Genomic DNA, 14,081 nt, shown 5'->3' with positions numbered 1-14,081 from the left:
AGAAATGTTCCCTGTGTGTATGTTCATGAAGTGCATGCAAAACAGAGAGGGTTCGGATTGGTCTGTTCTCCGCAAAGAGTCTGCGAGTCATCCAATCAGTTTTTAGTGTGGGCAGGCAGTGTTTTTCCCCTCTCCTGGACAAGATGCATTCAGGAGCATCATGGCTCCCATCAAAACTCATTTCACATTTAAATGCTCTACAGTATATCCATGTCTGGTAAAATAAAATAAAAAAACAATGAAGGTCTTCTAATTGATTGCAAAAGGCATGTTCAACTGAGTTAATGTGACTAAATACAGTACAGGCCAAACGTTTGGACACATCTTCTCATTCAATGCGTTTTCTTTTACATTTACATTGTAGATTCTCACTGAAGGCATCAAAATTATAAACCCACTATTACCCACTTTATCCTAGGCACAGACTTAGAGCTAGTGTACCTTGGCAAAGCGGCAAAGGCGGAGAGCATCCTCCCAGCGGGCGGAACCAGAATACTCATGCAGCAGAGCAGGGTAGGGCGAAACGCTGCTGTAGACCAGAGAACCATCAGCCCGCCTCACCGACACTTGGGCACCAACATAGTTGAGGATGTGCGGTGTGCGGCTGAACTCACTGCAAGTGAGGAGGACAGGCAGGTTAGAAACAGTGAAAAGGATAAAAATTATAACTGAAGATAAGTTTTTTGTAATCCAATTCAAACTTGTTTTAAATAATGCCCCAGAGACTTGGTGTTACAGACATCCCACCTCTCTTGCTACTTCTGTGATTCTTACATACATTTATAGCGGCTACCTGATTCCCACAATTCATATGCATATGCATATTCTAGTTGCAAGTTGTGCGGCTCTATTGGTGTGTCTAATTGAATAGTTTTGGTGCTATCTCCGTAAAATGAGTTTTTTGCAGGCTGGTGTTATATCCTTTTAATATATTAATAATTATTCACACACAGTAAGCTAGCCTGATCCAGAAGATCATTACTAACTATTCTTTTATTCTAACCAACTAGGAAGGCCAGAGCAGAAATGAAAAATATACTTTTTTTCTGTTCACTGCTGCAGAGCTCTATCAGCACCACATATCTGAGTTCTATCAAGTTTCCCGAATGGCTGAGTACACTTGAGTGTACAGAGAATTTTTCTTCTTGACATTTAGTAAATGGAAAATACAGAACAGAAGAAGGAAACAAATAAATATGAATAAATGCGATACAGAGCCACAAAGAATATTACAAATCACACTGTATGCACAAAAATATTAAAACACCTACAGGACCTTTTATGACATCCCAAATTCTATGCATTAATTTGGAGTTTGTCTAAGAGTGTTTAGTCAAAAGTGTTTAGCCTAAGATGTTATTTAAAAAATGGCATTTCAGAGGAACTGTGGAAGTCGACAACTAATCCCATATATAACTCAATATACTGGCATGCCAATGTCATGGGACTTAGTATTACGTAGGATTATGTAGCTTGGCGAATTTGTAGTATCTTCAGGTGCAGGATCTCTGGCGCAACCAGAGACCAACCCATGCCACAGGTATGTAACCACTGCTAAAATGTGTAACCAGTGCCTTGCTGACAACAGGGGTCCACGGCTTTATGGGGTCTGAGCCCCAAACAAACCTTACTAGCAGCCTAAAACATTGACACTTGTATTGACACTTTCAGTTCAGTTAGTGTTATAATTTTAACAGAGGCACTGCTTGCATATTGCATATTGTGGGATATGAATGCGGGGCCTATCCATCTGGCACTCAATAGCAGGCCTTGATCAGACTCTGATAATATAATTTGCCTTGCTATGAGTATAATGGCTAGTGTGTATCCTCACTTACAATATAACACCTCACAGCTTGTGACAGGAATGTAAAAAAAATGTGCATCAGAGTGAGTCCTACCTGCCATCCTTGGTGAAAATAGTTTTGGTCAGCAGGTCTTTGTCTACAAACACTGCACTGGGGTAGTACCACACAGCAAACTGGGTGTCTTGGATTCCACAGAGGATGTTGGCCGAATCATTCCAGGCCATGGTGTGAACCATAGTGCCTAAAAAAAAGACAAAAAAGAGAGAGAGAGAGAGAGAATAGGAGTGAGCAAACTGACTGCATTAACTGTAACTACTGCTGACTGGAGACCTGTCAGCACATACGGATGTTGAAACACAATTACAAAATGGAAAACATTGAGCACACCACAATTCAAATAAGTTTTACTGAGTAGAAAATACAATTAGATATCCTTTTAAGTATCCAATTAAGTATCCTTAGTTGCAGTCGCAAAGATATGGAATGTTATGATGAAACTGGCTCTCATCAGTCATCAGGACGGACTCAGGAAAGGAAGACACATCCATACAAAAAAAGGAAGACCAAAAAAATGAAAGACCAAGGAATGCAAAATCAATATGTATCGCTGTTTCTTTCTCACCAATCTTGTGCACACTGTGTTCTCTTCCCAGCCTGCGCACCGAGGTCAAATAAAGGTCATGGTTCTTGTCGATCAAGGCAATTTTCCTGTCACTAGAGGGCCCGCACTGATCAAGAGCTATTTCCATCACCTCCAACTGAGAGAATAGTGAAAGAAAGTATCAAGGAAAGAGGGAAGAGAGACAAATGCAAATGCATTAGATAACAGTTCAATCAGTGCATAAAAGGGAAGAATGTAAGCATTAGCTGAAGCCCCTCATCTCAGTCGGCACTACATCAAGAACAGTGATTCAGCAATGGCTGATAGAACCACTTGGCCAACTCATTACTTTGGCAAACTTTTGTCAAGAACATGGAGGTACATTCACAAATGCAACTAAAACTTTACTGTGCAAAACAAATGCGCTATATTAAACACTTCCAGAAGCATCATCACACAAACAGATAAATCAGATCTTTTTTGTAAGGAATGGATGCGTGTGCTTTAGACCAAATAAGAAAAGAGCCCAAAGGCCCAATCCCATTTCACCCCTTGGCACCGATTCTTGTTAGGCTGGAGGGGTAGGGGAAAGGGATCGGGCTTGTTAGCCCTTCATACAGACATTTTTCAGAGGCACACTTCAAACGAAGCGGTATGAGATTCACTGGTAAGATGGAAGCATAAGCGACCAAAGAAACCCACAAATGTAAGTATTTTCCTTGTTAAACAGAGACAATTAGCACTATATTATCATAGTGCAATGTGTAGTTTCAATGGTGTATGGCTGAATTCTTCATAACAAGCATAAATAGATTGTTAGTAGTTTGTCTCAGTAGCTAGCTAGCTTCACAGTTACACCTTAAATGGTACAACAGATGGCAAGAGTTGCAGTTTAACTAGTTAACCAGCAGCTAGGTAACAACATTGTAGAGCTCCTGATGTTGTATTGGGTGCTTAAAATGTTGTCCCAATTTTTAGTGGAAGGATTTCATCCATTTCCTTTGTAACTTTGTTCCAAGGAAAAGGGTTACACTCCAAAAGAAGGGGTAGGTGTAAGTGGTAGAGCCAATGGGTAAAATTGCATTGGGCCAGAATCCATGCTCTATCATGGCATTGGGTTGGGTCAGTATAAATCATGTATTGAGATCATAGAGCAACATATTTTATTTTTAAGATCTTTCCTGGGATGTCCTTGCATTTTTCATCAAGGCAATGCAAAACCATTTACTGCACACACAAGTATGACAGAGGAAAAGGAGGCAATGGTTACAGGACTGGCCAGCATATTGTCCTAAAAAAGCTAAAAAAAAAAAACTTCATTGTTTGATGCCAAAGTTTCTTTTAAGAGATTAATTCTTTATGTCCAAACTTTTTTGGAATGGATTGCAGGCTGGAAATTCAAGAATGGATGTATAATAACAAATGAAATCAAGTTAATCAGACGAAAGATGAACAAATATTGGGTTTATACTGTCTGCAATTAAGTAAAAGTCAAATGTATGAAATGTTTGTTTAAATTCTGTCAAATATGAGTATAACGAAATAAACCTGAAAATTTGAATGTACACTAAAAGCACCGCTTTAAGAGCTCTCAGGAATCAAGCACTGCATTCTTCCATCTCCTACAAGAGCCAGATTCTCCCTATAAATAACAGATTTACTGCCCTTTAAACAGAGTGTTATGATCATAACAGGTGCTTAACGTGGACCTTCACAGTACCGTTGGAATGGTAAGATGAAGCATGCAGATTGCAGCCCGTATTTTAGCAATGACAGCTTGTTGAATTTAGTGTCTCTTTAGGCAGGCTAGGCTTTGGAACCAGCCCTTGGCTACTAGCTTGTGCGGTGATATGTGCACAGACATCCGTGGCGTGGGTGATACGCTGGGCGACGATGGATGCCGCGTACAATGCTGGGCCGTCACAAACCACTTGCTGAGCGATTTTACACACTGCCCGAAAGCACTGCACAAAGGCTAATCCTTAAATTAGTTCAGGGAGAGGACTCTATTAATGCATATCTAATGGGATATTCCTGCAAAAGGGGGCAGGGTGAAGGCGTCTGTGACATCTGAGTGTCATCCTCAGATGGCTTGAGACAGCCGCCTCCCTGCTCAGATAGCCTTCATAGCTTCAGAGCTGAGGATGACCTTTGTTTCGCAAGTTGATGCTAACGGAGAGAGCAGCCCCTCTATGAAGGCCTGTATGAAGAACAGGATTGAGAATAATAATAAGTGCATTGCAGAAAGTCAATGAGAATGGAAGATAAGGTATATTTAAACTATATGGACAAAAGTATCAGTAAACCTGGTCATTCACTCTTTCAGAGCTATGACGTGAGGATTTAACTGCATTTAACAACAAACGTGTTTGTGAGGTCAGGATGTTGGACAAATACCACCCTACTTTATCACCAACTCGTCTCAAAAGTACTAGAGGGTTTACCCACCACCACGCCAAGGAGGCCAGTTCCACTTTTCCTTCCTTTATAGAAAACACATGGCATAAGGCATGGTGCAAATAGGCTTATGTTTATCGACTCTAAATAGTCCTATAATATTGGCAATACTTCTCTACAGGGACTAGACAAACTGGAGGTATGTGCATTTGAACATCTGGGTCAGCAAATGGGTCCAACTTAAAGTAGCTGAATATTGTCACTCATTAGAAGGGGTGTCCACAAATATTTGGACTTCTCTATAATGAAATTCTGAATTTATTATCATTTAATTGTATCAAGGTCCTTGCTTATATTCTCTGGACTGTTTTGTTTGTTTATGTTTATATAAACGTTTACCTCTCAGAAACTGTACATTTTATAAACTGTGCATGTCTAGGCATAGGGTATCCCAATTGGCAAGATGGCGGCACAAGTGACCAAAAAAAAGTACAAATTCCTTGTTAAAAAATATGATAACCACTGATAACAAATGTGTAGTTTAATGGTTTATTGTCATTTTATTCATAACAAGCATAAACAAACACTAGTAGTTCGTCTCAGTAGCTAACTAGCTAACTAACTTTCCCGTTCCACCTTAAACAGAGGTGCAACAGAGGCTGCTGCATTTAAGGTAGAATAGAAAAATAAAATCTAATGAAAATAAATGCTAACAGAAGCTAATTTCAATAACAAATAATTGAGAGATATGATCCCTTTAACTTAATTAGTTAAACATCAGCTAGGTTGCTAAACATTAGCACTTTACTGCTATAGCTATATCTGTATTGGACTGAATTCTTTGTCCAAGTCGAAGGGATACACTCGAAAACAAGGGGTAGGGGTACAAAAAAGAGAAAAGGGATTGTGGGATTGTGCCCAAATGTCATGGAACTATCCTCAACTCTTGATACTTCAGTGCACTTTGCATTGAATACATTGGCCAGTATTCAGCCTCACTCACAAGATAACACCTCACAACTTACACAGCTCTGGATGTTCGAAAGCTGTCCCCTGTGGTAACACTTTAAGATCAGTTTACATACTGCTGTATGTACTGTGCGCACGATGCACCTCAGTGTGGGAGTCCACTAGCGAACATTCTGTTAGCATTAGCATTCTGTTATCACTCATCTGGCATCAAGCACCATTATACAGTAAATAAAAGAGTCATAAAAGAGCGGGCTGTCCTGACTGTTCTCTCTCCCCCCCCCCCCCCCCCCCCCCCCCCCCCCCCACACACACACACACACAAAATAACTTCGGGCAGACAGCCCATGACCGTGACAGGCAGCGCACACACTCTCACAGGCGTCACTGGGAGCTTGTATTGTAGAGGTGAGGCAGGGTGAGGCAGAGTGTGTGTGTGTGTGTGTGTGTGTGAGTGTGCGTGTGTAAGTGTGTTAAGAGTGTGGGGGGAGTTTAAATGAGTGTGTGTACAGGACACGTCCAGTTGGCTCTCACTTTAACACTCCTGGGTTTTGAAGCTGCACTTGAGGAGTGTTGGCACAAATGCAGATGCTGACAAACAGTAACTGCTGATCCTGGCTACCCATAACCCCCCACCACACACAACCACCCCACCTCAGACCCCGTCTCCTTCCCTCTCTCTTTCTATCTCTCCCTTTCTCCTGCTCTGTTCTCCTCCTGCACACTCATTAAGTGCTTTAGGTCACGCTCTGTCCTCCGGGTGGCGCTAAAACCTGCGGTCATCATTGTGAAACTCAGTGAATTAGACTAAAAGAATACAGTGAAAGTCCACAACACTGAGTCACTTAGGAAAGAGCCTTAAATAAACAAAATTAAGGTTTTAAACACGTTTAGAGTTTGGAGTAATTACCATTTGCCACAGAAGAAACTCTTCAGAACATTTTTGCACAAAAAACACAATTTATTCTGTTTTGCTTGTGTAATCAGGGTGTTTCATAACCAAATTCATGTCCTTATTTGCAAGAACCTTTGGACAGATCATCAGCTAATTCCATACTACTGTTACTATGCCTGTCACCATAATTTATTACATTATATGTTTTTAATTTGTCATACAATATATGGACATGACCTCAATAATACTTTTGCTGACTGCAATATTGCCCATTATGTATTTGTTCTTAGCAAGAATAGCCTGTTAACAAAAAAATAGCCAATATGTTAACTTTGTATAAAAAACAGTGGTTTAATTTGTCTATTATTTATTTATTTAGGATATTTTTGTAAAATGTTTGTTTCAGTACTTCAGTTAAAAAAAAAATCATTGCTCTTTAAAAAAGCGTATTTGCATTATTATGCTACTATATTATAATTTTTTCAGTGGCATAAAATGGTCCTAAAATAACAATAATTTAGTCATTTTATTGTCTCCAAGCGAAAATAATTATTGTGACAGACCTTATATAAATAAAATTATTATTTATATATAAAATATAAAAAAACAAAAAACAAAACAAAGGATGACGTATTGGTCACTGTACCTCAAATCACTGATTCCAATTGAGGTAAGGGCAGGATGGCAGATTAACCTTTCCAAGCGAACTCAGTAATGTATCGTTATTCAGGGCTTTTGTAATATAACAGCATTATCTCTCAAAAGTGCTCATCCAGCACAAAAAACTCCATTACTCTGAGTGAATAAAATAAAGTAAAGCCATAACTAACATCAAACACTGCTGCTATGTAATGGCTGGTGTTTTTGTCTAGTAAGTGACACTTAAGTTGACACTTAAGTGTATATACTATATATGTAAGAAGTAATACTTTGGGTATTAGCTTAGGGTAAGCTTCGATCAGAGTGCAGTTATCATGCAATATACACATAAAATATGACATCAGTGAGTTTTTAATTTTTTTTGTTGTAAATTATTGAATATTTTACATTTTGTACGATCGTGCAATACATAGTTTAATAAAAAGCAGTGTGGAAATTATATTTGTAAGTGTTTACAAGTTTGTACCAAATGATATCTTTGTGCAACAGTGTATCCAACCCAAAAGCCATTGGATTAATATAATTATAATTATATTATATTATAATATAATTAAAAAATATATAAAAGTTACATCAACATGGCAGAAATATGCATGATAATACTGATATTTTAAATTCTCCCACGGGTGTTTCTTACAGTAAAACAGAGCTATGTCTATTACTTTAATTACTTGAGACTGGTGTTCTGGTTTGTCCACTTCTGACAAAGATCAATTACATTTATTCAACTGGATCCAAATTCTTGAATTTCATTTCTAGGATTATTTATCATAGGTTGAATCAGGTTAAATGATCTGGGAAAATATTTGAAGAAAGATTTTAGGGAAAAAGCTTTGTTCTGCAGGAGCCAGTACAATATAAGCTTTCATTGTGATTTATGATTTATATCGCAATGCAGACACAAGTTATCGAGCCAGTGTGAGGGCAAGCCAATGCTTTTTGAACTTCGCTGTACATGTATGAATTTTAGGGAAAAGGAAACTTACCTTGTGGCTAAAGGGCTTTCCATCACCAATGGCCTTCCCTGTCTGAGCATCAAACAGATAAACAACTGGAATGAAAGAGGAGAGAATGCAGTGAGTGCATGGATTCTGATCACATAATACATAAAAAAAAAAGCAAAACATTAAAAATAAAACATACAAAGTACATTTTATTGCTGTCACACAAAAACTTTGTTTCTCCAAATTGTCAACTTCACAGAAAAAAGGGAAAACCTTTTAAGTAAAGTCAATGTAAAAACATTTTATTTCCACGCATTATGGAGCATTGCTGATGTCCTGCTCTGCACATTGTGTAAATGATTCTAAAAGAATGGACAGAAAAACAAATCTGTAATTAACTTTTAATCAAAGTTAAGACCGTTTTTGCATACAGCAAGCTTAGAAAAATTTGTTGCGAATTTGCCCAAAGATTTCCTACTCCTATCACACATGGGAGCACTCAGATATTACACGAACTATGTACTAGGGTGTTTAAGAAGTTCAGAAAATGTCCGATACAACTGATATGGACATTTGTGTTGCAACCATGGACGTAGCTAGCCCTTTTTTAGGGGGGCTCAAGCACCCCTAAAATGAGCCCCAGCACTTTAAAAGTGAAAGCTAAAAGTTCTGTTTTTTTTAACTAAAATCTGTCTCTGATAAGTTGAAAAAAGTTCTAAGTAAATGATTAAACAGAATTAAAATCAATCTCCCCTCAATATGTGAATGGTATGATCCATGATACTGTGAAATCATGCAGCAGTAATATTGTTGTCATGTAATTTCTGCATTATGTACTTACAGCTCTGGAAAAAAATAAGAGACCACTTCAGTTTCTAAATCAGTTTCTCTGATTTTGCTATTTATAGGTATATGTTGGAAAAAAATGAACATTGTTGTTTTATTCTATAAATTACGGACTCCCAAATTCCAAATAAAAATATTGTCAATTATAGCATTTATATGCAGAAAATTAGAAATGGCTGAAATAACAAAAAAGATGCAGAGCTTTCAGACCTCAAATAATGCAAAGAAAACAAGTTCATATTCATAAAGTTTTAAGATAACCCTGATAATAACCCTGGTTTTTAATCACAGTTTTCATGCCTCTTGGCATGTTCTCCTCCACCAGTCTTGCACACTATTTTTGGATGACTTTATGACACTCCTGGTGCAAAAATTCAAGCAGTTCAGCTTGGTTTGGTGCTTGTGATCATCCATCTTCCTCCAGAGGTTTTCAATTTGGTAAAATCAACGAAAATCATATTTAAGTGGTCTCTTATTTTTTCCAGAGATGTATATCCAGCCAGAATGATCTGACAGTACGGTCTAGTCTGTGCTAATTTGAAGCACCTTTTTCGTCGGTCTTGTCCCGAACAGCGATTGTATCGTTGCTTAATGAGACGGACTGCGCGTTCAGGATATCCGTCCTCATGCCAGCATATTTTGGAGTGGACACCAGGCGCCCCTCGTACGAGTATACGTAGATGCCTCCTCCATCCACCAAGAGAAAATACCTACACAGCAGAGAGAAAACAAAAAAATGAGAAAGGAGAGAATAGCGAGAGAGAAAGAAATATGAGGGAGTGAGAGGAAAAGATGGAGCACAAGGGTTCACCATATGGCACAGCCATAATTGAACCTTAGGAAAAAAATACTCTCTAAACAAACAGAAATGGAGGACAGTCTGTAATTTGTACCGTTGTTTTAAAACTTCACAACTGTTGCAAAGTGTTTTTCCCCAAACTGGACGAGAACAATGAGCCCAAACCGGCAATTGCCTTCCCTCTAAACAAGGTTTCATAAAAGAGAGGGAAGAAAAGCTCCCAGCCATCCAAGAGCCTTGGTTTCACAGAGCTGCCGAACAATAATCTTGGAGAAGTGTAACCATTAGAGGCAATGAGTAATGGAGATCACTTTTCCACATGAGCGGCTCTCGGTTCAAATGCGCTCCGCTGCTGGCCAACGCTTCACGCTGCTTTGGCAGGTGTGTGACAGGGGAGTCCTGGACGGCAATAGCAGGGGCGAAAGAGGGGCACGCCGAGAAATACGATATAATAACACTAGAGCTGTGGTGATTATTCAATTAAACGTTCCGCTCTCGATGAATCGACCGTCTCATGCTCTCTCTATTACAGCGACAAACCTTTATGCACTTTTTACACTTTAATCTTTGATGTTCACTTATGACAGTTGTGTGGTTTAAAGTACCAAGAATGTGTCCACTCATTTTTACAGGACCATTTTCCAACCTTTCCTCACACTGTAGAAGAATTAAACAGGCTCTGTTACTGTTTATTTAAAGCAGGACCTATATTATATATATTAAATATATATTTTTTATCTTAAAACAGCAGCTACAGAATCGTGTTAATGGAAGATAGACTGCAATAGAAAGAAAAAAGCCAGGTTTTTTCCTGCTCTGAAAAGGTCTGAACATGGATACAGAACTATGGAACGTACTGCCTTACACAGTGACAAGAGTCCTCTCTCAGTACGTCTGTAATATTGTGTTTATCTTGTATTAATACTATACCACCCCAGTCCACATGCTTCTTTACCTTGTGATTGATATTTCTGTATCTCTCAGCTTGTCTAGAAATGAGATGTCTGTGAGCTGATGTAACAGAACCGGTCGCTGCGCTTTCCTTCAAGCATGCTGTGATGCTACCCAGCAATGTTGCATCATCAGCAGTTCAAAAAGAGGCGTTGTCTGACTTCACATACATCGGAGGAGGCATGTGCTAGTCTTCACCCTCCTGGTGTTGGGGCATCACTAGTGATAGGGGGAGTCCTAATGAGTGGGTTGGATAATTGACCGTGTACATTGGCGAGAAAATGAGATAAAAAAATAGAAATAACTCCAACTCCCCAGGTGAGCCAGGAAGCAAAAACAACAATCCTGATCCAACAATACACTGATATACCAAATATCATGGGACAGGAACTAGTGTCATGTCCTTTAACTTTTGCCATGCCCCATGGAACCTAAAGAACACTGCACTGAGCTGAGAGATATGTGTGTTGGGTCTCTTGCACTAAACGCAAATATGATTTCTGCCAGATTTCTGTCAATAGTCGGCCACAATCATTGTAAGGATTATGATGTATTCCCAGTACACACTGTAGATCGAGAATTGATAAGAAAAATGTTCACCTCTCTGCCTGAAGGATCAGACTGACTGTGCCTTCCTTGAGGTCAAAGATCAGTGGCGTGTTCCAGTTCTTAGTGCTGTCAAAAAATCAAAACATTAGGATTAACAGGGCTTGACCACAAATCATAAATTTGATTTCAGAGGGAATCAAGTGTTCAGTGTTGTTATTCTGAAATACCTGTAGAGGGAGCATTGGAGAGAGGTGGCCACAACCAGATGACCATGAGCCAGTGATGCTTTGATGACCCGATCCCTGAACTCCAGGATATCCACAGCATCGTTGGAAACATTCCTCACCTAAAATGCAGGAACAAACACACACACATACATAAATACACAAACAATTCTAGTCATCATCAAACATTCCTACTGGTGTCCTGCAGATAATCCATTCCACAAAGCTTTTATGGTAGTAAAGTGTTGATAGGTGGTCCAATATAATTTCACACATTTTCATTCAGGATAGCTCTAGCAATGCAGCTGGCCAAAGAATATTATTTGTCTTCCAGGCAATTTTTTGAGATGACAGCAGTATGTGGACAAGCATTGTCCTGTTGGAATAGCACACTGGACTGTGCATTCGAAAAGGTAGGACCTCTGGTTACAGGACTTTGTTAACATAACATTTGGCTGTCTGAGTGCCTGTAAAAAAGACTGAAGAAGATTTTACATTACATTACATTTAGCGAACGGTTTATTCCAAAGAAAATTATGTACATTAGCAATAGACATATACACAGAAGTGTAAGGTAAAAACATTTTAGATAGGGAAAATAGTGGGATAGAGGAGAAAATGAGGTGGAGCAGGAAATTAGGTCAGAAGTAGTTAGTCTGTTAGAGGTGTTAAGAGGGTAAGATAGCAAGGGACACTCCTGCTTGTATTTGTCATCATACGAAATTTCATGACACACCATGACAACAGGCCTTCTGGAAGTGACAGAGACAACAAATGAATTACAATAAATGTCCAAAACAAATTTTCAAGCTTAATAAATCTGATTCTTCAAGCTTTGTGCCAACACTCTTGTGTAAGTAAACATTAGTATTCCGCTCGCAGTTGTTACAGTGTATAATGTTGTTATAAAGCTTGCAGTTCAGGGGAACTGTGGAGGTAGAAAGAAAAAAAGTACTCATCAAATGTTTTAGTGCATCGTTTTACGGATATTTAACATAGGGTGTTGTTTGACTTACACAAAAAGTAATCTATATCAGGTGTGTGCACACACACACACACACACACACACACACCTGATATCTATAAAACATAGAGGTACAAAACCATCTTGAGTTTAAACACACTCCAGTAGCAGAGGCCTCCACACAAGCTGGCCGTTGTCACTGAGCTACAGTCAGAGGCTTTTGGCAAAAGACATAGGGCTCAAGTACTGAAGCCTGGGGAATACACACACACACACACACACCATCCCCCCTCACTAAAGCCAATGATATGTCAGCTCTACACTACAACTCAGCTATAGCTTACGAACTCTCAACCTGGGCCAATTCATTTACTCCAGCTCCGCTGCACTCAACCATGTAAGCATTACCCAATTACAAGAGTAGGCTTCTAATTCCTCTGACTTTGCTTCAGAAGGTGTACAAAGGCCAAAGCCTGTTACATAATACAATATATAAAGCTGCACACTACCAAAAATGGTATTTTAGCAAGTTAATTCCTCTTAAATGTAGTCTAAATTAATGATATTTAGAGATTTTAATTTGGAGTTCAATGTTGTAATATTATCAGATTACTAATTTATTCTTAAAATATTCCTACTTGATTTTATTAGGAAAAAGTGTCTTATGCTATTGGCAGATCATTTCTTGACAAAGGTTATATTATTTGTTATTTTATGATTTCATGATTTCATAATTAAGCAACAGTACATGTTTTGAATAATACAGCCATTTAATTAAAGGAACATTCAGTAATAAATGAGAGCAAATGTGTAAAATGGCCACTTGTTTCCAGATTGACACCTACTATGTAGGTGATCAGTGGATATATGCGTTTCAATGTCCAAAATGCCCGTCTCTACAGTGGTTTTAACAAACTTCTTGTGCACTTTTTGAGTTATTAATGCCTTAATTTAAATGTCAAGGATCTCCGGATTCTAGCAAGGAGGTGTGGAGCTGCTTTGAGCCTGGATAACGGTGGAAAAGGCGATGTATCCCGTGTCACGCAGTCTGAAATGTATTTTGGATAAACTGTTCAAATTTCTGGATCTTGGAACGCTGTGGGAGAACGGAGGTGTGCTATTCATCAAAGGTCCATTTTACACCAGAGTTCTCCTTTAATATCTGATGATACACCCTGGTTATTTGATGAGTTCCTACAGAAAATATAATCCTTAACTGTCCTTCACATAACATCACTGAACTGTGTTTTCTGGAAACATGGAATTCCATCTCATACTTTTGGAATGATTTGGGGAGCTGGATGCCAAGATAAGGTGGTGATCGTTCTGACCAACATTCTGACTTCACCAACATGGTTCTCATTGACTGCAATAAAATGTAGTAGCAATCTTATCCCGTAGAGTAGAGGTAGACAAACTCTGTTTTTAATACCCTGGATCTCAGAAGAAATGAATGAATGAACAGGTGTTCCCA

At 38.8% G+C, this 14,081-nt stretch overlaps 1 protein-coding gene across 1 annotated transcript in view; it reads right to left on the bottom strand.

Annotated features, from left to right (window-relative positions):
* ift80 (intraflagellar transport 80 homolog (Chlamydomonas)) overlaps positions 1–14,081 on the bottom strand; it is a 95,818-nt gene that overhangs the window by 9,813 nt on the left and 71,924 nt on the right. The window contains exons 11-17 of the mRNA XM_049478665.1: positions 11,647–11,765; positions 11,471–11,545; positions 9,667–9,830; positions 8,317–8,381; positions 2,431–2,566; positions 1,902–2,049; positions 442–613 (exon numbers count right to left, since the gene is read on the bottom strand). Coding sequence (XP_049334622.1) covers positions 442–613; positions 1,902–2,049; positions 2,431–2,566; positions 8,317–8,381; positions 9,667–9,830; positions 11,471–11,545; positions 11,647–11,765 — 879 coding nt within the window. The remainder of the gene's footprint in view (positions 1–441; positions 614–1,901; positions 2,050–2,430; positions 2,567–8,316; positions 8,382–9,666; positions 9,831–11,470; positions 11,546–11,646; positions 11,766–14,081) is intronic.

This window comes from Astyanax mexicanus, chromosome 4, assembly GCF_023375975.1.
Source record: "Astyanax mexicanus isolate ESR-SI-001 chromosome 4, AstMex3_surface, whole genome shotgun sequence".
In the NCBI taxonomy this organism is placed as follows: Eukaryota; Metazoa; Chordata; class Actinopteri; order Characiformes; family Acestrorhamphidae; genus Astyanax; species Astyanax mexicanus.
This window is presented reverse-complemented; position numbering and strand designations above follow the sequence as displayed.